The following is a 25,923-nucleotide window of genomic DNA, read 5'->3' as shown; positions in this document are numbered from 1 at the left end:
CAAGTTTTTGTTTTTTTCTTAAACCAAGTCCATTGAGACACGAACTCAAGGTGATGCAAGGCTGCCGGCCTTTGACTGATCTCTGCCTGCAGGAGAAAGTCAGCGTGGAGGCCCAGAAACAGCGTGGTCTCTGTCTCGGGCCGCTCCAGACCCTCCACAAGCTCTGTGTCGGCGACGGCTTCGTTGGCTGCTACTCTTGTTGCTCCTTTGAAAGAGGCGCCTCCGGCAGCTCATCCCTAGGCACGGTGAGCTCCTCACATCTTAGTGTCCTGGACAGGGGTGGTACCCTGCGAACACAGGAGGAACAGATGAGTTGGGAAGACAGTGGGGGACATCCTGACGCTCGGCAGATGTCCTTGGGGACGGCGGACCCAGCAAGAATGTAAACGAGCGGCAGCAGCGATGACGACAACGTGGTGTGCTCCACGGCACCGGCTCCTTCATTCCTCACAAGAGCCGGACACATTCGATACTCTGTTCGCTCCGTTCTGCAGGTGGAGCCGTGAAGGCCCAGGAAGGTCAAGTGGCTTCCCCTAGGTCACACAGCTAGGAAGTCGCGGAGTCAGGATTTAACCCTGGGGCCAGAGCTCGAGCCCTCAACTATGAGGTGACATCGCCTGCTCCTTGACGCCCGGCTCCCACGCCCTCCCCGCGCTAGCTTCCCACCTGCGCACCCACTCCCGCTCCGTCTCATCTTCCCGCGCCACCGCTTCAGAAGTTTTGGTGGCGTAAGAGTGGGAAAAGAACACAACCCAAAACAGAAGGTGGATGCTCTAACAAAAGGGAAAATCGCTGTTCGGTCAACATTCAACCCAAAGCATGACTTCTGGCTCCTTCCGGGCTGCGGCTGCACCAGGCCTTAGACCACGGGGTCTCTGGCTGGAGGCAGAGCCATTTACGAGTGTGTCCTCGGCATGTGACCCGGCCTGGGCCCTGGGCCACCAGAACGCGCTGTGCTGAGTGTAAGGGACTCCAGGGGTCCCTGCGGCCGTCTCACGGGAGCGGTCGGGGGACGCCTGCAGAGGACATGGAGGCAGTGGGACGGTTCCCAGGCAGCACCAAGGCTAATCTCCATTGGGGGTGCAGGCGTCAATGGTGGAGGCCACGGCAGGATGCACGGGCGGGTGCCTTGCCTCTCGTGGGGCGGTGGGTGCTGGAGGCCGGCTGGAGGCCTGGGCGCCGTGATGGCGGGGAGGGAAAGTTGGGAGAAAGTCCAGCACGGAGAGGAACAGGAACTCAATTTTCCAATGTGTGGTATCAAAGCGTCTGGGGCAGGAGCGTAGACCTCGAGATGCCGTTTTCAGGGAGAGGAATTGGGTGCTACTGTGTAGGGCGGGTACGGAGACCAGGAATCCGAGGGGGGGTGAGTCTGACTGTAGAGATAAGGAAGGGGCCTTGACAGTGGAGCAGCAGGAGGGAAAGCCCCTAAGGCCTGGGGCTGCTGAGACAGGGACGTGGAAGACACGTGGGCACCTCGTGAGCAGGAGTGGGCAAGAGTAACAAAGGAACGTGCAGTTTCAGCTCAACACGAGTGAAGGGGCTGCTGAAGGGCCAGGAAGTGGGGGGGGCAGGACCGAGGGACCCCCTCCCTCTGTGCCCTTGTGTCCACCACAAAGCCTCCTCCTCGAATGGCCCCACTCGAATGCCATCTTCACCCCGAAGCTTCTCCAACCTCTCCCACACGCTACACATGCACACGCACACACACACACACACACACACACACGCACACACGGTTTCCCCCTTGCTTATGCTTTGGGCTTCCCCCAGGGAACCCCCTGCCCAAGGCCACACTCTGCTTTCCTTAGCGTGTCCAAGCAGCTGCTGGCCTCCCGGGCTTCCTGGGCCTGCTTCCCTTTCCTGTGTCTCTGTCCCCTCACCATCCACAATGGGCTGTCTCAATCCGGGGCCTTTTTCTGCACAACTGAGCTGATTTGTGAGGACGCATAAGCAGACACACTCGAGCCCTGGCCGCCTCCCGGCACCGTGCAGGCCACTTACCTCTGTCTCAGGGGCCTCCTCGCTGGGGCAGCAGCCTGGCTCCAGAACGGCCCCTGCCTCGTCCTTTTCCTCGCCTTTGCCCTGCTCCGGGATGTGGGGGACCTCCGCCCCTCCGGGGGGGCCTGCTGGGGCCTCCGCCACAGCTCTCTCTGCCGACCCCGCTGTGTCTTGGCTCCTCTGTCCGGGCTCATCGTCTTCCTTTGCCTCCCTCTTTTCTGTCTCTTCTTTTCCTTCTGTGGGGCTCCTGCGACCATTCTCGGCCTCCAGGTTGGAGGCTTGGCCTGGCCGGACAGCCTCCCCTGTGGCTGGACGTGGGCTGGCCTCCTCCTCAGAGCCCCCCACAGCCTTCCGGGGCTGCTGCGCTTCATCCACGGCCTGGCCCTTCTCCTGCCTCTCCGCTCGGCTGGACGTCCTCCTCAGAGGAGGCTTCTCCTGGGCCCCCACCGGCCCCTCGCCGGGAGGCGGAGAACCCAGGACCTCACTGTGGGATGGGAACACCTCATCCCCATTCTCTTCCTTGGCACCATTCTCCTGGGATGACTCGGGGGCCCTGAGGTCTGCCAGGTCCCCACAGTCTGACTGGGACCTCCGGAATCGCCTGGAGGGAGGACGCCTTTTTATGGAGCCCTTCGTCCGCACCTGGAAGAACGTGTTAAGAGAAATTATTCGCTGCCTGTGAGAAAGGCCGAGAGGGGGACGGCGTGTCTTCCGATGTCAGTCGGCTGCTTCCTCAGCCAGCCTCCAAGGGCCCTTGACTTTCCAGGAAAACGGACCCCTGCATGCTGGGTATCTGGGGTTGTGAAGTCACAGCTGACCTGGAGGTTTTTGCCTCATGAAGATGCAAATGCTTTCCATCCACTAAAAACGATAACCTTCATTATCCTGTAAAACATTAATCTGTTCGGTGTCGAATTTAGCAATTTCATACCAACTTTTTTTTTTAGCTGCCTATAAATAACCAGGTCTTTGAGGTTCTTTGCATGAGCTTTTTCATATTACAGGTTTCCTCACAAATGGACGAACTGAGTAAAATCAATGTCTGTTTATGAGTCATGTTTTAACATTTAGGACCTTTTACTTTGACCCAGGTGAACCCAACAGACAAGAGCGTTAGGGGTCTGCAGCTGGCCTAGCCCTGCTCAGGGACCTCATGGGGACAGAGTCGCACAGCCGGTGACCAGCTTCGCCCCCTTCCCCAGCCTGGCCCCCCCGCAGCCCTCTGACAGCTGGCTAATCCCGGGAAAGCTGCACGCCCTCTCTTTCCTGGGCTCCGGTCCACCAGGAGCAGAAGGCTTAGGACCGTCCAGTGGAGCTGTGTGACAATCCTATCCGGTCCAGGAAGTGTGTGTGCCTCCTGGTCACTCGGGCCTCATCTAGGCCCAGTGGACTTTGCCAGAAGTGCGGTGGAAATGTTTACGTGGATGCCCTGCTTTATGCAAGTGTTGTGTCCTTTAAAATTTTATATGTAGATGAGATCTTATTTCATAAACCTTTAATCTTATTCTTGTAGGGCTTCCCAGGCCCTTTCCTGAGACCATGGTGCTGCCGTCACGGCAGGGTCCCTGCTGCCCTCAGAAGGCTGAAGCACCCCCTCTCCCTCATCACAACCAGGTGGCAGCCCTCCCTCCCGGCCCCGTCCCCCTCCCTCTGCCATGTCTCCCTGGTGAGCATCCCATGAAGAGAGGAGGCTCCGCCCTGGGTTCCTCTTTGCTGTCAGGGGTCTTTCCATTACCCTGAGCCGGAGGATCTCTGCCCTATCCCCAGCCCGCAGGCTCAAGACTTAGCATCTGTTTGTTTCCCTGGGTCCTACCTGTTTCTACCCGTTTGATTTTTCCCCATGAATTTTCTGAAATGGCCCGGAAGACCCCACTCTTTCCATCCATTTCTTTAAAGTTCTAACCATTTGCCATCCCCAGGCCTCAGATCCCTTTATGTTGGCCCCTGCCAGGCTCTGGCCCCGATTTGCTGGCACCGCCCGGACAGCGCTGGCCTGGAGCTCTGATTCTTACGTGTACAGGAGGGCCGAGGGTCCGATAAAGGAAAACCCTCTCACGATCACGGCCGCATCTACAGAAACGGGCCCCACGTCCTGCTGTGCAAAGGGTACAGTTTGGACGTTCTTTCAATGGAGCAAGCTGCAGGAGGAGGGCTTTCTGCTCACGGGGCCTAAACGGTTGTAGGTCCAGCCACAGCTGCGTGTTTCGGGGCCTCACGACCCTGCCCACCCGCTGTGGGGTCACTGATCAGGCCTTCAGACTTTTCAGTTTTTGTCACAACAGTCCGTGCAGCTGGGACCTGTCCTGAACCCTCCGCCCTCTCTCCACAGAGACGGAGCGCTCCATCCCCCAGGCAGCCCTCCGGGTGAGGGACACAGCTCTGGGAGACCGGAGGGGAGGCAGGTGAGCAGGAGCCGGCAGGAGAAGTTTCCTCCTGTTGAAAGGCCAGCGTCCTCAGGGAGAGACTCAGACCGTCCTGCGCACATCTCCTCAGAGGAGCCCCAGGCTCCCCAGGGCTCTGGGCCCAGACACTACCTTGTTGAAACAGGGCAGACGGCTCCCTTCGGGAGGCTGGTCAAAGCTCACGGGCACGTCCTCGGGCTCCTGAGACCGCACGCCAGGGCTGCTGGGAGTGGAGGGTGGGCTCTGGAACGGCGACACCACGGCCTTGAGCCCAGGACTCTTGGGCGAGGCCCCAGGCAGCAGGGCCGCTGGGTCGAAAGCTAAATTGGCCTGCCGAGAAAAGGGGAGGCTTGTTAAATAGCGGTGGGGGACCACGAGCGCTTCTTCTGGAGCTTGCTGGGCATGTGGGCCTGGAACCAATGGGGACCAATCACAGGTGACACGAGGCTTACGTGTCGCTTCCTAACCAAGTATCCACTGTCCCAAGTGTCCGTGTCATGTCCCGGGCCCGGAAGCAGTGCCCACGAGAGCTGTCTCCTGCTCCCTGACTGACCACAGGTTGTGTTCCAGAATACCCCGAAAGTGCTGATTTGGATCCAACAAAAATGCCAGGGAGCAGCCCCAGCTTAGAGACGAGGAAGCAGAAACGGCCACTACCAGCATGTGCGGACACCCAGTATCGCAGCAGGTCCGCCCTTTGGCCCACGTTCTCGGGGGAGCCCCTCGTAGTCCCTGCTTCCCGAATGCTGACTATTTGCTGGCACACAGCAGCCCTACACAGTCCATTTTGTTCTTGCGTCCATCAGGAAAGTGGCCGCAGAGCCTGCCCTGGGATTCAAGCCAGGCTGGCTTGTCCCTCAAGGCTTGCGGCCAGAGGGGTGCACACAGCAGGCGGCCCAGCCCTTCCGAGAGGGGCCGTGGACCAGACACCACTGTGGGTGCCCCGGGGCCATCGCGGGGCAGGGAAAACCAGGCTCAGATGAATCCGGAGGGCAACACGAGGGAAGGTGACCTAAAGGGAACTGAGGCCTCAGGGAGCCAGGAGTTGGGCTGGCGGAGGGGGCAGGGAGGCCCAGCTCCATCCCACGGCCGTGGAGAAGGCCGTGGTGCCCAATGGCTGTGTGGCCTGCGGTCCGCGCTACGGGCACTCCTCCTAGCTCCGTCACCCTCTGGGTCCCCAAACCCTTGCACAGACGTCTTCCAGACCAGCAGACAGCAGGGAGGCCTGACAGGGAGGGGACAGATGGCTCAGGGGAAGCCGTCCACACAGGCAGAGAGGTCTGCGAAGCTCGGGTCTTCCTCCTAACAGCTGTCTGATCTCCAGTGAGTCCAGTAAGTAGCCGGAGTCTCAGGTTCTTTCTTTGTCCAAACCGGTTAGCCGCCCGCCAGAGCCCTCTCTGACCTGGTCCCGTTGCTGTGTCCTGCCACCATCCGCCCCCCCCTCCAGAGCTGCGCGGGGGCCCCCTTCCTCCTGCCAGAGCTCTGTTGGCTTGGAGAACCCCGTGTGTGCTTTAGGACCCGCAGACGACACGGAGCTACTCGTGTCTAGGAAAGTGTCAGTATGTTCGACTGTGATTTGAAGAAAGAACTTGTAACATGGACAAGGCTGAGTCCTGGTAAGAATGAAAAACAGGAAAGTTACACAGCAACGCCGTGAGCCTGAGCCATGCCCGAAAGCAACAACGAGCACCAAGGGGCAGGCCCGGTGACAGGGCTTCAGGGCTGGGCATTAGAGCTTTGAGGTCTCCCTCCCTGCCCAAGTTCAAGCTGGGAAGTTCCGCCTCTAAGACTGCTTGCAAATAAAATACATCTCGCTGGCCAGCAGGAAACTTGAACTTTGAATTATGGACTACCCCTGGGAGGAAAATCCATACTTCGTACTCATCTAATAGAATATTTGGATGAAAAGTCTAGTGGATGATGCATTTCTTAGTTCTTGACTCCCCCTGCCCCCTCCCCTTTCTAACAAAATAAGGCTCCTATGGGATCTGGCCAAATTGTCATCCTGTTGCTGACATTCTTAATGAGGTAGAATGATTAGCAATCATAGCCTTATTCTCAGTTGCTGTGCTTCCCAGAGAGACTCCTTAACGATGGGGAAGGGAAGGGAAGGAGAACAAACCCGGGGGCACAGAGCCCACAGAGCCCGTGGGAACGAATTTCTGGCACTCGGATGGGGGTGGGGAGGCAAGGGTACCGGTCCTGGGCTACCCTGTACTCGGGGGTGGTGTGCACATCTGGAGACCCTTCTGAGATCCTCCTTATGAACATGGGACCCCGGCAGCCTCCTGTGTGGCAGGCGGCTCCCACTCCTCCCTTGGAGCTGGAATGCAATCAGGGCTTCTCGGTAGGAATTCAACGTCAGGGGAGCCCCTTCACACCCTGCGCAGGGTGGGCTCACGGCCAGAAACTGGAGATGCTTTGCTTAACCCCAAACCAGGCGGGGCCAAATCCCTGGGCTCTCCCAGAGGTGGAGGCAGGAGCTGAGGCTACTCGTCGCGACACATCCCTCATAACGGCTTTGGGGTGAGGCTGATGAGCTGGTTTTCCCAGACGGGCCTCGACGGGAGGGCGGGGAGCACGAGGGCCTGACTGCTCTCCTGGGTGCCCAGGCAGAGACCGTGGTGAAAGCCAGGCAGCCTCCACAGGCCCGGCCAAGACCGATGCCAACCTTCCTCTTAGCTTTAGCTCATGCTGTTCCCACAATGGGAGCACCTTCCTCCTTCCTTTCCAGCCTCCCATCCTTGAGAACCAACTCAGGGTCTAGGCGTTTCATAAAGCCTTCATTAACTACTCCTGCCCACTCTAGTCCTCTCTTGCTCTAAAGTTCTAGAGCCGTGTTCTGACCTGGGATGGGGAGGGTGTCCCAGGAGACATCTGCTGCTGCCTAGAGATGGTTCCCATCGTCACAAGTGCTGGTGCCTTTAGTGGGTAGGGACCAGAGATGCTGTTAAGCATCTTGGAATGCACAAGGCAGTGCCCTGCCACAACATGCCCCCGCCTCAGTGTTGCCAGGTAGAGAAACCCCAGTCTGGAGCAGCAGGAGCTGGATGGCTAACAACACAGATCTGTATGTCATCTGTTGAATCATGCACGGATGTCTTGTCTCCCCGCAAAGACCGTGAGCTCAAGGTCAGTGCCACGTGGTTCATTTACCCCCCAGGACAGACAGCCAGCTGTGGGCACAGTAGTGAGGGCTCTGTGCTCACAAGGTGATGGAGGGGGCAAGCTGTCCTAACGACAGATTTGGGCAAATCTATGCAACATCCAGCCGCGGAGTTTCTGTTCTGTGTGAGACTGAAATGGTTTGTGGGGACATTCAGGTCTTGGGGGAGAGGACTTGGCTAGTCCTGGAGCATTTCTTGCGCTATCATGTCTTTTTCTAGACTCTCGGGCCACCCCGTTATCCACCAACCATGAGCTGTTAAGTACAGGAGCTCGTGCTTGGTGGGATCTGTAGTTTGGCCCTTTGTCCTGAGACAGAACTCATCCTTCGTAGCTAGTTAGCAGAGATCAAGTCTTCAGGTGGCAGCAGGTCCTACCCTCAGGAGCCCCAGAGGCATGCGGATGTCGGATAAGAGATGAGGGGGCATCAGAGTAGCCACGGGGAACCATTCTGCGCTTACCTGAAGCTTCTCGATCAGAGGCGAGCTCTTCACCTTGATTTTAGGAGGATGGCTTGCACTGGGCGGTGATTTCTATAGAGCAAACAGACCAAAACAACCAAATGAGCGAGTGCAGGGAGGTGGCGTTCCGGTGGAGCTCGCAAGGCACAGGCAGAAGAGCAGGGGCAGGAGCTGGTTTCACCACTTTCCCACTTAGCCTCAGCTCCGCACTTAGCGCTGGGCCTGCGCCAGCCTAGGCTCCCCTCACACGCCCCCATCTCTCAGCCAACAAGAGCACTTGCACCTGTGAATCAGAGCTGGCAGGACAGACTCCGAAACACAAGAGGCCTCCTGCCCCAGGAAGGAAGACCTCAAGGTCATGAAGCGAGAACAGACTATGTCAGAGGGCACGAGAGAGTCACCTCATGACCTTCAACAACGTGAGCCCACAGGGAGGGAATTCTGAAGAGAAAGGGCAAAATGACCATTTGTTCTGTTTGCACAAACAAAACCACAGCTACAGACCAAAGCGGAAACGTCACAGAGGCACAACGAAATCTCTCCCTTGAACTAATGATATTTTTGGAAAGATCATCATCGATCATCGTTCTCCAGAACATTGGCGCTTCATCCTGATGACGCAGACGCCGATCCCTGCCGCCTTCGGGCATCGCGCTGGTTCTAGGATGACTGGGACTTGGCGTCTGGCCGTGGACGCAGCCAGCGGCTGACACGTACGCAGAAAACCACCAAACTTTCCGCCAGCTGGAGATATTTTTGTAATGAACGTACTTCAGGAATCTCATCTGTAGTTTATTTTATCTAAAAAATGGACTCCTTGTTTTGTGTCACATGAGTCTGGGTCCCCTGATATACCGGTCCCAACTCGGAGTGAAGACAGTGACGTGATGGTGACGGTGAGGCGCCGTGTGGTTTAGCAGAGGCCGGGGCAGGATTCGGACTCGTCCACAGTTTGGAGACCCCACATGCGTCTCCTGCCCCCACGTGCTAGTTTACCTGCATCATAAAGAGGAGTAGCACCCACCTCTCGGAGGGGTCCGAGGTATCATTAACAGGATAATTGTACGTTAGTGATGGAAGGAGGAAGACTTACTCAGGCAAACTCCTTGGGACCTTTTTAAGGTCCCACATTGAGAGAGAGGGGCTGGGCTGGTTCAGGTTCCAGCTGGCACTCGGGTTTTGACAGTCGGGTGCCCTGGCCTCCGCCTGACAACCAAGACCCAGGCAGGCAGGTTAGTATAAATGATCTTAGGGGCGCCTGGGCGCCTCAGTTGGTTAAAAGTCCACCTTCGGCTCAGGTCGTGATCCCGGGGTCCTGGGATGGAGCCCGACATCAGGGGCTTCCACTCAGCAGGGAGTCTGCTTCTCCCTCTGCCCTTTCTCCCTGCTCACGTCCTCTCTGTCAAACACATAATAAAATCTTTAAGAAAACAATGATTCTAAGGACACCTCCAGTGCGAAGAAGGTGCCTTTGGTCCCATGAGTTCACCCTGTCAGACATTCCCAGAGCAGCCGTGCAAGGAGCCACGTGTCCCTGATGAGGGCAAAGAGCTTCCAGCCCCAGATCAGTCGGTCTTGATTTCTGGGCTTTACGGTGAAATGTCACAGGAGCCGTTGTTTCTGAAGAGGCTGTTTTGGGAACCGCAGCAAGGGTTTTGCTGACAAAGCTCACTTTGTGTCAGAAACTTCTCTTCCCCGGGCGACCACTATCTTCCTGAGAGAGGGGACTTTGGATAACAGCAGCCCCTGTGCTGTAGGACCACGCTGGGAACCCAGCCCAGGCTCCGAGCCTTTTGACTTGGGCCGCAGAGTGGGAAGACGCGGGCGCAGCGGCCGGTGCAGTTCCCGGACACGGCAGCAGGGGGCAGCATTCCGCCCGCCATCTCCTGGCCTTGGGCCGCCGCCGGCCTCCATCCTCCCCGGAGGGAAACTCGCTCAGGCTCTGAACGAGTATCTATGTCTACGTGTGGCGCAGGAAGTATCGATGTCTACGTGTGGCATAGGAAGTATCGATGTCTACGTGTGACATAGGAAGTATCGATGTCTACGTGTGGCGCAGGAAGTATCTATGTCTACGTGTGGCGTAGGAAGTATCGATGTCTACGTGTGGCGCAGGAAGTATCTATGTCTACGTGTGACGTAGGAAGTATCTATGTCTACGTGTGACGTAGGAAGTATCGATGTCTACGTGTGGCGCAGGAAGTATCTATGTCTACGTGTGGCGCAGGAAGTATCGATGTCTACGTGTGACGTAGGAAGTATCTATGTCTACGTGTGACGCAGGAAGTATCTATGTCTACGTGTGACCTACGAAGTATCTATGTCTACGTGTGGCGCAGGAAGTATCTATGTCTACGTGTGACCTACGAAGTATCTATGTCTACGTGTGGCGCAGGAAGTATCTATGTCTACGTGTGGCGCAGGAAGTATCGATGTCTACGTGTGGCGCAGGAAGTATCTATGTCTACGTGTGGCGCAGGAAGTATCTATGTCTACGTGTGGCGCAGGAAGTATCTATGTCTACGTGTGGCGCAGGAAGTATCTATGTCTACGTGTGGCGCAGGAAGTATCTATGTCTACGTGTGGCGCAGGAAGTATCTATGTCTACGTGTGGCGCAGGAAGTATCTATGTCTACGTGTGGCGCAGGAAGTATCTATGACTACGTGTGGCGCAGGAAGTATCTATGTCTACGTGTGACGCAGGAAGTATCTATGTCTACGTGTGACGCAGGAAGTATCTATGTCTACGTGTGACGCAGGAAGTATCTATGTCTACGTGTGGCGCAGGAAGTATCTATGTCTACGTGTGGCGCAGGAAGTATCGATGTCTACGTGTGGCGCAGGAAGTATCGATGTCTACGTGTGGCGCAGGAAGTATCGATGTCTACGTGTGGCGCAGGAAGTATCGATGTCTACGTGTGGCGTAGGAAGTATCGATGTCTACGTGTGGCGCAGGAAGTATCTATGTCTACGTGTGACGTAGGAAGTATCTATGTCTACGTGTGACGCAGGAAGTATCTATGTCTACGTGTGACATAGGAAGTATCTATGTCTACGTGTGGCGCAGGAAGTATCTATGTCTACGTGTGGCGCAGGAAGTATCTATGTCTACGTGTGACATACGAAGTATCTATGTCTACGTGTGGCGCAGGAAGTATCTATGTCTACGTGTGGCGCAGGAAGTATCGATGTCTACATGTGACATAGGAAGTATCTATGTCTACGTGTGGCGCAGGAAGTATCTATGTCTACGTGTGGCATAGGAAGTATCTATGACTACGTGTGGCGCAGGAAGTATCTATGACTACGTGTGGCGCAGGAAGTATCTATGTCTACGTGTGGCGCAGGAAGTATCTATGTCTACGTGTGGCGCAGGAAGTATCTATGACTACGTGTGACATAGGAAGTATCTATGTCTACGTGTGACATAGGAAGTATCTATGTCTACGTGTGGCATAGGAAGTATCTATGTCTACGTTTGGCGCAGGAAGTATCTATGTCTACGTGTGGCATAGGAAGTATCTATGACTACGTGTGACATAGGAAGTATCTATGTCTACGTGTGGCGCAGGAAGTATCTATGACTACGTGTGGCATAGGAAGTATCTATGACTACGTGTGGCGCAGGAAGTATCTATGTCTACGTGTGGCATAGGAAGTATCTATGACTAGGTGTGACATAGGAAGTATCTATGTCTACGTGTGGCGCAGGAAGTATCTATGTCTACGTGTGGCGTTCCTAGAAGGTCTAGAAATTGTGAAGCTGATTTTTCAGCTGGGAGAACTTTCCATCCTTTCTCTGGCAGAGGGTTTGGCCAACTCGTCTTGTGGCTGGAGGAGCAGCAGTGACGAAGCGGTGGGGAGACCTGCCCGCCCTGAGCAGTGCCCTGACTGGAGCCCTCCCTCGAGCCCCACCCCCCAGGCTTCGGGACGCGGGTTCCTGCAGGCAGCAGCCTCCTTCCCGCCTGGCCAGTCAAAGCGGCTGGTTCTTCTTATTTCCCCTGATTACCCAGGTGACAAGACGTCATTGGTTCTGGAAGCAATGTCCTTCCTGCGTGCAAGCAGCCTGCCACTTCAGGCAAGGTTATCCTTCTAGACTCCGCTCTCCTACTGGTCCAGCCCTCGGCTCTTAGAGGCCGTCTCTCTGCTGGGCAGTCCCCCAGGGGCTGAGCCTGGAGACCGGTTTCTCCCAGAGCCGCTGAACTAACCTGACTCGCTCTGCTTTTATTCCAGGGAATAAAACATCTCCGTCCAGCCCCTGTCATCTGTCTGGCTAGTGTTCATGTCCCGTTTCACAAATAAGGAAGCAGGCTCAGTGCAAGACAGGGGCTTCCCCAGGGCTGAGCCCGGGTCATGGGGGGCAGCCTCAGGTAGGCTCCTAAGGGCCACGGCCACAGACACCAAGCCCAGGGGCTGAGAGTCACCAGGAGAAGCTGACCCTCCGTAAAGAGAAGTCGTTGGCATGTATCTGGTCATAGCACTGGCTAGTAACTCCTTGAGGCCCCAGAATCATAATGTTGGTGTTTGAAGAAATTCCAAAAATCCTCAGTTTTTAAAAACCGTGTTTCTTGGGGTTCCCATTCCAGAAAGAGACCCTTGTTCAGGGCCTCGGGGAGTAACCTCAGAGCAGTAGCCTCTAGATGCCCCCACTCCTCCTTGACCAGCAGCAGCAACGCATTTCTGCTTTCTCTGATGGGCCTCCGCCTGTAAGCCTTGGGTGGGAAAGGTTTGAAACTGTCTCTGTCCTGCACACATTCACGACCACAGGCGCTCAAGGTCACACGGGCAGCGCGTGTCCATGACCAGGTTGGTGGTCCCCAGAAAGGAAGGAGAGAGGTGAGATGTGGGAACTGAGCTGCGTTTGCTTCCTTGCTCCTCTCAGGGCGGGTCCCCAGGCTGGACGAGAGAACATGCAAGCTCGTTTCTGGGGGACCGTGGTGTAGCCACCATGAAGGCTTTTGGGCTCTGGGAGGGGGCACAGAGAAGTCACTCTTACAGCTACGATGAGATAAACAAGGGCAGGTGCCTACCGAGTCTGGGAATCTACTGCTGGCTGGATCTGTGATACCAGTGCCCGTCTTCTGTGGGTAACGCTGGTTATTCACACGTGAGAGCGACAAGGCCTCTGTAGACTCTGGGACCCAGAACAGTAGCCAGTCTTTACAAGAGTAGTGCGAAACCACGGTACTCGGTCTCACGAGGCAACCCTGCCTTACACAAGTGCAGCCTCTTTCCAGGTGCCTTCTGCACAAGGAAGATCATAGAAGTCGGACCTGGACTGAGACCTAACCTTGGTGACTCCTGAGTCTGAGATCCTCAGACTCCTGAGATCCTAAAGGATCCTCCATGAGGAGGAGTGGAAAGGAAACTGGGTGTCCGAATCAAGGATGCTGGGAGCATTAAGAAGAGGAACTTCATCCCTGAATCCGGATGGGAGAAACTCCCTGCACAGGTTTCAAGGTCTAAATGTGTGTGTTTCTCCTCTAGAAGGAGAAAGCAGACCCATAACCAGCATCCCCGAGTCCTGGCACGACACTTACCTCCTCACCGTTCTGGCTCAGCTCTACCTTGGGGGGGAACAGGGGGAGGGAGCAGGGCGGTTTCCTTCTCGTTGGTTTACAGGCTGGTGTCTGGAGGCAGGGGGACAGACAGACACACAGAGAGAAAAAGAGAGAGAGCTAATCAGGCAACAAGGAGGAAGAGGAGGAAGTGGAAGCTGGTTTTGGGAATGTTCAGGCATGTCTGGAGAGAGAAGATGGAGGGAGGGGTGCGTGTCTTTGATAGAGACTGTCCGTCAGCTGTATGAGTGATTCTTTTCCAGGGTCTGCCCCTTCTGACTTCCGGGCTCCTGGTCCTTTTCTGCGGGAGCACCCTGTCTGCCGTGAGAGTCACTGGCCTCTCTAAACGACCTCTCAAAATGACACCAGCTTCCGGTCTCCAAGGGCTGCCGGCACCTTCTATCGCCACCTCCCGCCTCACCCCTCGTGGCATCGCGTGACTCTCTGGAAACCGAAGACTGAGGTTTCAGATGGGACAAACAAAGGACAGACATGGCACCTAAAGGAGAACGACCGCTGCACCCATGGCCCACCCTGGGCCTCTCCTTCCTGTCCCTCCTCTGAGCTCTGCACACCAAGAGACTCAGGACAATCTAGCCCAACTCTCTCCAGCGTCCCAACAACCCCTTTCACACTGTCCCCTCCAGCTGGACTCCCCTGGGGTCTGGTGGTCCCTGGATCCTTCCCGATCCCTGGCCTCCCATCAGAATGCACGTCCCTGAAAAGTTTTCTCTTCCTCTTCAGTTCTCAACTCAGAATCTGCCCCTCTCACCGTGCTCCTGACTCCGGACGTGGGCGTGGGAGCTGAGCATGGGGCACCTCCGTATTCTGAACCCGCCCAGGCCTGGCATGGCCAGGCAGGATCTAAGTCCCCCACAGTACATGACCAAGATGGAAACGAAGCCAGGCTCCCATGTTTCCAGCTCCCTGGCCTGCGTGTCCCCCCCCCTCCCCCGCTCCTGGCCAGGCCGGTGGGAAGTCTCGCTTGAGTGGGGAAAGATTCTGCCCAGGCCCAGCCGCCTGGCCACACCCCTCACATTCAGAGGGACCCCTCTTGGCTTCTGTTCCTAATTTGGTAAGTACGGAGCCTCCTCCCTCCCTCTCCTCTGGGCCTGACCCAGACTTCCCCTTCCTCCAGCCCCCTCCCAGAAGAGGGGCTCAGAAGCCGTCCCACTCACCTCCTTTGCAGCGGCTGCCTGCTCCCTGAACCGCCCAGCCAGCTGGGCCACCGAGGGGGGCGCCGAGTCATCCACGGTGGCCCTGGCCTCTGCCGGTCTCTCCTGGCAAACCAAGGGGAAGCGAAAGTTAACGTGTGCTCGGCTCTCTCTTCTTTGCTCCTGGGGGCCACGCTGGGCACTGTGCTGTGGCCTCGAGTAGGGAAGCTGTGACAATGACACATTTCAGTAGCATCTTGAACTCGGCCTGGCATCCAAGGATTTTTAAGACCCTCCACTCAACGGCATTTAGTGCATAGTGGTGACACGCTCAGCCCTGGGTGTGGCTCCGGGGGTCTAAAGGAATAAAACTGGGTCCTGTCCCAAAGGGGCACCCAGGGGTCTGCGAAGTAGCACAAGCTCGTGTTCCTCATTCTGCAAAGACCCAGACTGGAGAGGGTTCTGTGGAGATGGCACGGGGCTCTCCTACCCTTGGTCGGAAGAGGCCTTCAGAAATGGGGAGTGGCCAACACGTTGGAAAGAAGGGCTTTAAGTGTAGGGAACAGGGTAAGCAGATGCCCTTACTGAGCTCTGAACATGGATATAGGTCTTGGCTTCTCTCCTTAAGTGAGTGCCTTGGACGAAGAAGCATTCGGTGCCTCTTTGTTGAATTAATCAGGAAATAGTCTGACGGGCACTTGGCGAGCAGAAGGGAGCCAGACCACCCGGGTTCAGGCCCTGCATTCTCCCATTTCCTATGAGCTTGGCGAGCTGGGCCAGGGGCTCCCCCTTTCTGCACCTTTCTGAGGATTAAATGATTCACTGTCTGGAGTGCCGAGGCCAGCCGGCACACCGTGAAGGGTTCTGGAAGGCTCGTCATTATGCCCAGCAGTGGGGTCCTCGCCAGAGCCCTCTGCTCTCCGCGGCGCCTTCCCGAGAGCGGCTCGTCCCAGTCTTCCTTCGGCTCCTTTTGCCAAAGGCCCACCTGCAAGTTCGGTTTCTCCAAGTTGGCTACAGGCGTGCGCAGGCCCTGCTTGCCCCCCGCGCAGGTCACTGGGACTCCCTCCAGGTGCTTCCAGGCTCCCTGACGCGACCAAGGTGCCCTGGACACTGTTGGCATCCATGCGCCACTTCTCACCGAGACACACTTGGGGAGTTCGCGAAGGCTGTAAATGGCCATCCACTCCTGCCGTGGGGCACGTGGTCTATGTAACCACCTGGCTGCAGTATTTTCTTAAATGCCCAGTCCTAGAGGCGTCAGGCGTTGGTTTTGGGGATGAGGGCGATGGCTGCAGCCGCCCCTGTGACTTCCCTCCTCGCGTCTAGCCTGGAACTGGGATTTGGGCGGCAGCTGGTCTGAGAAAGCCCACCTTGGTCTCTGCACGGGGCTCGTGGCCCGCAGAGATAAGGCCCGTGTCCATGTACACCACACACACGCGCTCACATTCACGCACGCTTATGCGCGTGCCAACACACGCACGCACATGCACTTCCTAGGCCCTCCTTTTTGTGCTAGAGGTGTGTCCAACCTTTCTCGTTTGGGTGCTCCCTCCAAAGTAAATGTCCCTGGTCATGCTAGACCCTGCCTGGGGTCAGGGGTAAGGCAAGCCCCAAGCCCCACTAACCTCTTGTTGTGAACTTCAGCGATCGGGGCTGAGCCCTGTGAAGACGCCTTTGTTTGGAGATGGAGAGGAGTGGCCGGAACACAGACCTTTGGGTCTGAGAACAGGCTGTCCCAGAGGAAAGATGAGCTTGTCTTTGCTCTTTCCTGCTCTAATTCAAGGTCAAGCCCAGCCTAAACACCCAATGCTGACCTCGCATGCGGATGCGGAAGGGTTCTCCTCCATTCGGGAAGCCCGCGGGGGAGACCGAGCACCCCCCCAAGCCAGGCCCAGCTGGGCGGAGCTCCCGGGGCTCCCACCTGCCCCGCCAGGAGGGATCACAGGCCAGCGGCTCGTCCTTCGGGTCCTACGGAGAGGTTTTGGCCCGGTTTCGATGACTAGACATCGAAACCATTGGCCCGGTTTCGCCCTCTGGCAAAGACGCTGGGTCTGCGCCTCTGCCTGACTCCCCGCACACGGAACGGATCGTTTCTCCGTCCGCCGCTCTTCACTGCTCGGGCCCTGCTGACCGCGCACTCTGCCTCTGCTCGCGAGGCCCCAGTGGCGGGTGAGCAGGAAGGCACATTCCAGACAAAAATAGAGCTGTACGGGACTCAGAAACTCCCCCTAACTTCCTTGTCTCAAACAGGGCTTGGCAAGGGGCTCCGGGAAGTGCTAGAACGATGAGGCTTCTGGAAGCATTTGGGGCTTACGAGCTGGGTTGAAGGAAAGATGATAATATATCTGAGTTTGTTTCCCTGGAGCCCAGTGAATGGCTCTCCTTTAGAACGTCGGAGGGTTCCAGAGCTTATTGAAGCCTGGAAAATCCACTCACCACCAGCCCCTCTCCAGAGCCCAGGCTCTCGGCTGTGGCAGTGACACCCAGAGAGGGCAAGTCACTTAGCCAGAGTCACACAGGGGAGCCAAGAGGATGATCCCTGACAGCCTTTCCTCCAGCGGCTGGTAATCCAACAACGGGTGCCAGTCAGGCAGCATGGTTTGTGAAGGCGCTTGGGAAACTGGGAAATGCTCTGTAAGAAGCAAAACTTGTCGGCCACTGGGTCGCACAGGTGCGGCAGGAGAAGCGCGGCCTTGCAGATGGACAGGAGCTGGCAGCTCAGCCTCCTCGAGGCTCTGCCTGGGTCTCTGCCTCGTGGTTCTCGTAGCTAGAGCTGCTAACCTCCTCCAGTGGCTCAAAGGGGCAGCACGCAGACTCCAGGTTAGCGAGGGACTTCTCCAGCTTTCTCTCCTGGTCCCGAGGCTGCTTCGGGAAGGCCACGCGCCCACCTGGACTGAGAAGGACGTCAGGGTCCCTGCCTAGTCCCAGACTTTGCTGGGGCCCCTGCGACCTCCCTGGGACTAAGAGTTCTTTCTCTGTCCCTAATATGGCCACAAGGCATTTAGCACAGAGCCCAGAGTGCAGAAAGTCCTCGTCGGAGGGGGCTTTCTGCTCCCCCCGCCCCCGGCAGCGTCAGGGCCATACCTGCTCCCAGAGTCGCCGACACCCTGACTGACCCGCTTGGGACCTGGCCAGTCACAGGCTCTCCCCGGCTGCATCCAGACCAGGTCTGAGTCACGGCCGAGATACCAGCGCATCCTTTCTTCTTGGGTCAGTCTCTAGGTCTTCAGTCTGTTTTCCGGACTCCTCTCCTTCCGGACTTTAGCTGACACCCGTCTTCCCCGACTGTGCGTCTCCGCGCCAGCGTCCTGGGCCCAGCTCCGGCTCACCGAGCACCCCCCCACCGATCAGCTTGGCTCTGCAGCCAGCTTGGAAACCGCTCCTGTGTACCTGCCTAACGTTGCTGAGGCCAGAAGAAAAATCACCTCTGGTGTTTACTTTCCTTTTCCATGGGACTTTCTTCTGAGGACTGGGGAGTCCCTGTGTCTGGGCAGCATGGAACTTCCTCCAAGCCGTTGCCATGTTGTGTAAACACAACCCGCATAAGCCGACCATGCACCCAGCAGAACTTTGGGCTCAGCCCGAATTGGGCTCTGCCTCCTTGGCCCTGCCCTTTTCTCCATCGTCTTCTTGGGTCCAAGACCCAAGTACCTGACACCATCTGGGCCCTGCTTTAGGGAAACAAGGCACCGAGGGAGGCCTCTCCGTCCACAGTGAGGGAGAGAAGCGAGGGGAGCACCAGCTTGGGGGCTGAGGAGCCCCTGCTCTTGGCTAAAAGGAAGGTTCTCTTGCTTGCCAGAGACAGCACAGATGACCAGAGCCTTGAAAATATGAAGCGTTTCCTTCTTTGCTCTTCTAGAATGACGACGGATCTTAACACAGTCCTTTAGGGGATTCACATTCTTCCAAAACGATCACACTTACACACTCACTTCAAAAGATCCACAGACCAACTCTCCGGGATGCCACAACGGTTCGGAGTCTTCCTTCACACCCCCCCTTATCCTTGACTCTTCGACTCACCCAGCGTCCAGCCATTCCCATCCTGGGACGATGCAAAGGGTGCGGGGCCGGGAACCAGGAAGGCCCGCGTGACCGACCTCCGTGCTCAGCACACCTGCTGTGTGGGGAGCTCTGCCCTTACGGCACTCGGGACACTCGCTGTAACTCTCACAGCCCCTCTTCCGGGAGAAGAAACTACCCCAAGTCGCTGAGTAACTTGCTATTCAAGTCAGCAAGAGCCAGCACCGGACTTCCCTAGATACCAAAGCTCCAGCTCTTTCTAGAACAACGCGCTAAGTAACTCTAGACCTTTCTGGGAAGGGTTCTCTTGCTCAGTCATTAATATATCCAATATTATCCAATATATCCAATTATATGCAATAATATCACCAATAAACATCTACGGTTCTAGGCCTTGGGATATAACAGCAAATAAGACGGAGCGCTCACACTTAAGGGTTTGCTGTTCCAAGGGCAGACACCAACTACAAGCACGTACCCAGGTAGGTAAGATGACTTGCTGAATGCTTAAGAAGAAAGGAAACGTTATCTCTGGGGGTGAGGAAGACACGCATGAGGAGGCGTCATCCGAGTTCAATCCCAGCTGGGGACGAGATGGGAGGGAAACTCTCCCAAGCAGAGAGCACAGACAGAAACAAAGGCTGAGGGCCAGAGTGACAAGCAGGACAGAGACACGGTATGTCCATGAGACGAGGGAGGTAAGGATGCGAGCGGCCTGGGGGCCACACTGTGGGAGGCTGTCTCACAGAACACCATCCGGAGGGTTTGGAGGAGAGCTGGGAGCTGGGCCCCCCCAAGAGGCTGTCTGTCTGGAAGCAGAGAGCCCAGCAGGGGCTTCTGCAGGCGGCCCCGCTGAGCGCCAGTGGTGGAGTGGCCAGGCTTGCAGGGGGCAGAAGGGGTGGTCTGGGGGCAGGACAGCAAGGAGAGACGGACGCCCTGGGTCTGGGGAGCACGGGAAGGCAGCAGCCGAGGGCGACTCCCGAGAGGCTGATTCGGACAGTGGGAGGCAGCGGGATTTTTTCCTGCGTGGGGCAGGCTTGCTGGGACGGAAACCGTGAGTGAGGGCAGACGAGGGGTGAACCGTTCCTTCTTGGTCATGAGCGTCTGAAATGTTCGTAGACGTCCAACTGGAGACACGGCAGAAGGGAACTGAATGCAACCACATCCAGAGCTCAGAGGACGGGTCCAGGCTGGACACGAAACTAACACTCGTTAGACTGTATTCACAGTCACAAGACTAGATAAAATCAGATACACAGAATAGGGCAAAGAAAGGGTCCCCAGACTGAACTCTGGGCCATCTCCTTATTAATGCTGGGCTGGCTCTCGTTCGCAAAGGAGGGGGGCCTGGCAGACATTTTCCTGCAGATGGGATGGGTCGGGGCCAGAAGAGCCCTGTGGCACAGGTGACAGAGGGTAAGAACCCTGCGATGTCACCGGACAGAGAAAACCTCGTGTCTGTCCCCCGCGCTGTTGAGACCCTCCTTCCTTATTTCTCGAGCATCTCCAGACACCGCAGCAGGCATGGGGATGACTGTGGTGGCCCTCAGAGGGCACACGGCCCTTTCTGGAGCAGGTGGGCAAGGGGAAGACCGGCAACAAAATGAGGCACAGGGACAGGAATGTGTGCATGGACGCTGACCAGATTTCACATAAGCCCAAAAGTCCCAAATATCCCGTATCTGCCCATCTGCGGGCTTTAAGGATCTGAAAACAGCAGGTGCTTGGCCTCTGAGAGTCTCCTCAGGAGGTGACGGCAGACCGGGAGGTGGACAGGGTTGAGCAGCCCTCAGTCAGTGGGACACACGATGGACGCATTAGTGGTCTTAGAATCAGTGTAGCCCGTGGCTTTGGGGGCGTGGCGGGTCATCCAGGAGGGCCCAGCTGGGTTAGCGGCGGAGGCACGGGCTGGGTTAGGGTTCAGGCGCGTTCCCAGGTCACCGCAGGGACAACAGAGAGGGGAGGCAGAGATGTTCATCCCCAGCGCCATTCTAGTGATAGGACCTTATAAATGTAATTTGGGAGATAAGGTATCTTCACTTTATTTATCAAACCCATTGCCTGTCGGACAAGCATAAGGAAAACACCTCTGAGTCTGGTGGAGCTGGGGAGGCACAGGGACTGCTTGACAGAAGTGGAAAGAACAACTCATTCGGAGTCAAGTCTGGGTTCTAATCTTGGCTCTCAAATGTACTGGACATGGGTCTTGCTGACTCTGTGCTTCCTTATTCGTAAACAGAATTCTTAAGATCCATCAGCCTCTGGTCCAACCCGATATGCGACAGGTGCGCTGTTTCCTAGGGGTGCTGCCGTCATTCTCCCGGAGACACAGGAGGTGTCTGGCTAGAATCCCCAGAGTCCCCACAAGATTCAGAATGAGCCCTGTCTGTGCTGGGAGGGGCTCCCAGCTGGTGATTCTCATGCTCTATGCGACACGGTAGAGCCCAGAGCTCAGGGTGGGAGCCAGATGGCCCGGGTTCAAATCCTGCCTTGCCTCTGCATTTACTAGTTCTGTGGCCTTGGACCAGGTACCATTTTTGTGCCTTCATTTTTCTTTCTTTCTCTCTCTCTCTTTTTTTAAAAGATTTTATTTATTTATTTGAGAGTGAGCAAGAGAGAGAGAGAGAGAGAGAGAATGTGCATGAGCAGGGAGAGGCCGAGGGAGAGGGAAAAGCGACACGGGCTTGAACCCAGGACGCTGGGGTCATGACGGAAACGGAAGGCAGACACCTCACCGACTGAGCCACCCAGGTGCCCCAAGTGAGCCCTGCGCCTCAGTTTCCATCTGTAAAATGGGGATGACGATGGTCGCACTTATGGTATACGGTCATTGGAGGGACTTAATGAGTTCACGCATGTAAAATGTTTAGAACAGGACATGGCATGAAGTCAGCCTCCCGGAACTGTTAGCTTCTACTAAATAGCATCTGACGGCAGATGCTGGCTCTGGGGCCTCTGGCTCCCTGGATGCGCCAAGGGAAGTCCAGGGTCTCGTCTAGTCTGCTCCTGCTCTCCCATTCCCTTCAGTGACCGAAGCCTCGGGGGGACCCCCAGCTGGCGGAGATGTGCTCCCTGTGGCTCCCGCCCTGGGTGCTCCGGAGGGGCCATCGCTCCTCAGCCGTCTGGGCTGGCCACCGTACCAGCAAGGCCGGCTCCCAGCAGACTCCGTCACTGAGTGCTCAAGCCATCCCCGAGAAACCCGTGTGCTCGGTGACGAGCCATTAAAACAATAAACCAAGCACAATTTTATGCTTCTTACGGTCGGGACATAGATCGGGGATACAGACACACCCCAACCGTCCAAAGCTCTTTGTCCAATCAAAACAGCTGGATCAAAATATCACGTCCGCGGCCACTCACGGACGCACGGACAGGCGGCCGTGGCCTATCTGTGTATCGGACTGCCGCTTGGCCACGCGAAGGATGTGGTCGTGATCGCGGCACAGTCTGGGTGAACCCCGAGGCTGCTGCTCGCTAGGGGACAGGGCAGTCACAGAGGACCACGTGCTCCACGATTCCATTTACTCGAATTGTCCGGAGCAAACACGTCTGTGGAGACAGAGTAGGTCCCTCAGAGTCACAGACTGCTCTGTGGCGCGTTCCCAGAGAGGCGCGGTTGTGCAGGGCTGGGGCACGGGAAGACGAGGACATGGGGTGAGCGAGGGCTCAGGGGTGCGGGATATCTTTTTCGGTGAGGTGACGAAATGCTATGGAACTGACCTCAGGGACGGCTGCACAACTCTGTGAATAAGGAAAAACCTTTAAATGGGCGAATCGTACAGGACGTGTTTTCTCTGGCAACTGAGCTTGTTGGTTTGGGGGTGGGGAGGCCAGCGGAGGGGACCGGCTCTGTCTGCATGTGCCCGACTTCCCTTCCTTCACGTTTGGCTTTCCCAGGCTCCCAGCACGCCTCACAGCTGCAGACCCTTCTAGGGAGTGTCCTCCCACTTGTCCCTGGAGGGGCTGGTCACGCAGTCAGGTGCCTTACAGGTCTGTGAGCAGGACAGAAGGCGTCTGAGTTCAAGCAGCCAGCGGAGGGCCTGCACCAGAGGCCCTCGGCTCACGGTGGGTCCCGCCTTCCCTCAGGGAGTATTTACTGAGCGTCTGTCCTGTGCCCAACATGGACTAAGCGCCAGGATATAACGTTGAAAGTTCATGGTCCTGGGGCTCCAGGAGCTGCTTGTTTTACTGAAAACAGACTAATAAAATTACCCTAATGCAGAAAGACCGTGGCTGGCATTGGGAAACGCACGTCACTGCCATGGAAGCCTCAGTTTCACTACCTGTAAACTCAGCATGATAACCCTCGTGTCCTGTGTCGTCATGAGGACACAGGACGAGGATGACCCTCAGGGCCAACACCTGCCGTGAGCGTCCTCGCCCGGGACGTGTACAAGCAAGCGGGGCTGCTGGGACGGTGCTCGGGAACGCGGACTTCATCTCCCAGGCGTGGGGGAGCTAAGGAAACATCGTGATGGGGAGCGATGGGATTCGCCGTGTGGGAGGAACCCTCTGGAAGCAGATGGCACCGTGGCGTGTGTTTCCACCCCTCCTGCCGTCCTGGGGCGACAGGAGGGATCTGCTGCTGCTCTTCGGAGGCTGCTGAGAAGGAAGGTGTTTTTCCATCACCGGCATTCTCCTCAGGATGGTTATTGCTTGTTACCCCACCTCGCGCAGGGCGCCTGGGAGGCGGGCTGGTCAGGACACTTGGTAGGTGCCGAGCATGGTCTCGGACCTGCCCCTTTCTTGGCGGACTCTGGTCACCTCACACGGGCTCTTGAAGCCTCGGCCTCCTGCCCTGTGCAGTGGGAGTCAGGCCTGCCTTGCCTCCCTCATGGGACCGTTGTGAGGCTCTGCACGCGTGATGGCAGACGCACACCGGATGAGAAGAGACAGAGACGCCACGAGGAGTGCTGTCTGCACCCCAGAGTTTACGGGCTACTGGGGATTTTAAGTATTTAAAGTGTGACCCATCTGCTTGGTACGCAGAATAACGGCCCCCAAAGACGTCCGCATCCCAACCTCTGGATCCTGCGAATACAGTAGGTTCCCCGGCAAAGGGGAATGATCAGCTGCCCTTAAAACAGGGAGATTGTCCTGAATGAGCTGGGCGGTCCCAGTGCAGGCAGGAGGCTTCCCAGACATGGAGGAGTGGGCTGGAAGGACGTGAGCATCTGAGAGAGCCGGTGAGGCTGGGGCCCCGAAGGCGGAGGGGGCCGCAGCAGGGAGAGGCAGGCAGCCTCGGAGCTGGGAAAAGCGGGGAAGCAGGCTCTCCCCTAGAGCCTCCAGAAGGAACACAACCTGCCAACAGCTTGATTTTCACACAAGGAAACCCATGTCAAACTTGCGACCACCAGACCTACAAGGTGACAGATGACTTCACTGGCCACGGAGGAGGACGACAGGGGGCCGGCCAGGGTTTGCTGAGCACCCCGAGCTGTGCGCTCTGCGCTGAACACACGGCACCCCCCGTCACTGGAACCCGCATTTGGCGGAGGGACCAGCAGTGAACGAAGACACAAGTGAACGCAGAGCATGGGTGTGTTGTTAAAGCCCTGAGTGGCTCACCGGAAACGGGGGCACTGGGCACGGCTTCTGTGTGTGGTCACAGGGCACCTCCCTGAGGAGGGAAGGAAGGGGGGAAGGGGAAGAGGTGACATTGAGTTGAGGACCCTGTGGCTGGAGAAGGCCGGGGTGGAAACACGGCCTGGGCACCCACACTGGCCGGAGGCATCTGGGAAGGCTTCCAGGAGGAAGCACCAGCCTGGCCAAGCTTGAGGGATGAGCACGAAAGGTCCTTCTCCCACCGACAGAGCCTTACGTGGGAAGGCTGGGGAGGCCAGTGCAGCTCAGGAAGCAGAAGGGTTCCCCGAGTCTGGTGCAGGGCTTGGGGTGGGAGGCAGGAGGGGACACAGCGGCCGGGATGGGAGGGCCTCTGAGCGGGGACCCCATTCCCAGGGCCACGCAGAGGCATCAGACGGTTTTAAGCAAAAGCGCTGGGTTTATTTTGATGCTCCTCTGGCTGGGAACTGGATGGGCTGGGGACAGGGAGCCCGGTCTGGAGGCTATCACCCCTGGGATCAAAGTGGGCACGGAGCGTGTGAACACCCACGGCTGCCCACAGAGATGGCCCTGAACGACGCTGCACTGGGCCACGCCTCTTACTGCGTCTGGATCTGCCAAGGGAGCTGGAAAGCGCACTTGGGAAGAGCGAATGTGGACGGTCGGGAAGGGGATGAGCCCCCGAGGAAGGTCGAAGGCCTGCGACATCTGGGGGCAGGGACCAGGGTGGAAGGACATCTGGGGACGGGGTTGGGGGCAAGGGTGGAGGGTCTGTCGGGAGTCCGCTGTCGGTGGCTTGTGGTTGTCAGCGAGCGGCAGCCTTTCACTCATGGGTGAGAACCCACAGTGCCTACAGCCCACCTTCTGTGGGCAAAGGAATGGCCTCAAGATGCCGAGTTTGTGGATTCTCCCGCTCGGAAGATCTAAACGAGTCCCTACCACACACCAGGGGACGCCAGGGGCTCACGGGTGAAGGATGGATGGGGCACTTGGGGCTGCTGGCCTTGTAGGAGAGTGAGGACGAGGACCTTCCAGAGGCTGAAACAGGGCTCAGCAGTGCCCGTGAGCATTTGTCCCACTTGGGAATCAGTGGCTGTCCTAAGTAAGGACAGGGCTCAAGCCCCAGCATTCTGCTGACTTCAGGGGTCTGCCAGACTGAGGGGGATGCTGGCTTGAACTGGGAAGGGACATGGGGACAGGACTCAAAACCATTCAGGAGAAAGGACTACAGCCAGGCTGGGTGACTGACCAGGTGGTGTGGGAGGAGTCGGAACCTTGTCCAGAGCTCTGGCTCTGGCTGCTGGGGGACGGGAGCGGTGGGCCGAGCGGGGGTGAGGGGCGGGGCTGGCCCCGGGGAGGGAAGGGTGCCCAGGAGGGCCCGGGAACAGCCCCGCCCCAAGTGCCTGCCAGGGACTTTTGGAGTGACCGTGGCAGTGACAGCGTGCGTCCTGGGGTCGGGGACATTTGTCCTTCGGCCGCAGCAGAAAGCGGAGACATACCTTCTAAGATTAGAACAAGTCACCCAAGGACCCGGGCCTGCCTCCCAGTCAGCTGCAGCCTCTCCTGTTACAGCGGCTCCCTCCTCCCTTCGGGTCTGAAG

The 25,923-nt window shown here is 57.2% G+C and overlaps 1 protein-coding gene across 1 annotated transcript in view; it reads right to left on the bottom strand.

Moving 5' to 3' along the window:
- Positions 1–201: 201 nt before the first annotated feature.
- The window catches only part of RCSD1 (RCSD domain containing 1), a 58,462-nt gene continuing 32,740 nt past the window's right edge, over positions 202–25,923 (bottom strand). Inside the window, exons 2-7 of the mRNA XM_044266878.1 lie at positions 14,763–14,864; positions 13,567–13,656; positions 8,027–8,098; positions 4,533–4,730; positions 2,002–2,640; positions 202–287 (exon numbers count right to left, since the gene is read on the bottom strand). Of these exons, the coding sequence (XP_044122813.1) occupies positions 255–287; positions 2,002–2,640; positions 4,533–4,730; positions 8,027–8,098; positions 13,567–13,656; positions 14,763–14,864 (1,134 nt within the window). The 3' untranslated portion in view covers positions 202–254. The remainder of the gene's footprint in view (positions 288–2,001; positions 2,641–4,532; positions 4,731–8,026; positions 8,099–13,566; positions 13,657–14,762; positions 14,865–25,923) is intronic.

This window comes from Neovison vison, chromosome 10 (genome assembly GCF_020171115.1).
Source record: "Neovison vison isolate M4711 chromosome 10, ASM_NN_V1, whole genome shotgun sequence".
Classification (NCBI taxonomy): domain Eukaryota; kingdom Metazoa; phylum Chordata; class Mammalia; order Carnivora; family Mustelidae; genus Neogale; species Neogale vison.
Note: the sequence above shows the minus strand (reverse complement) of the source record. Positions and strands in the feature narration are given on the sequence as shown.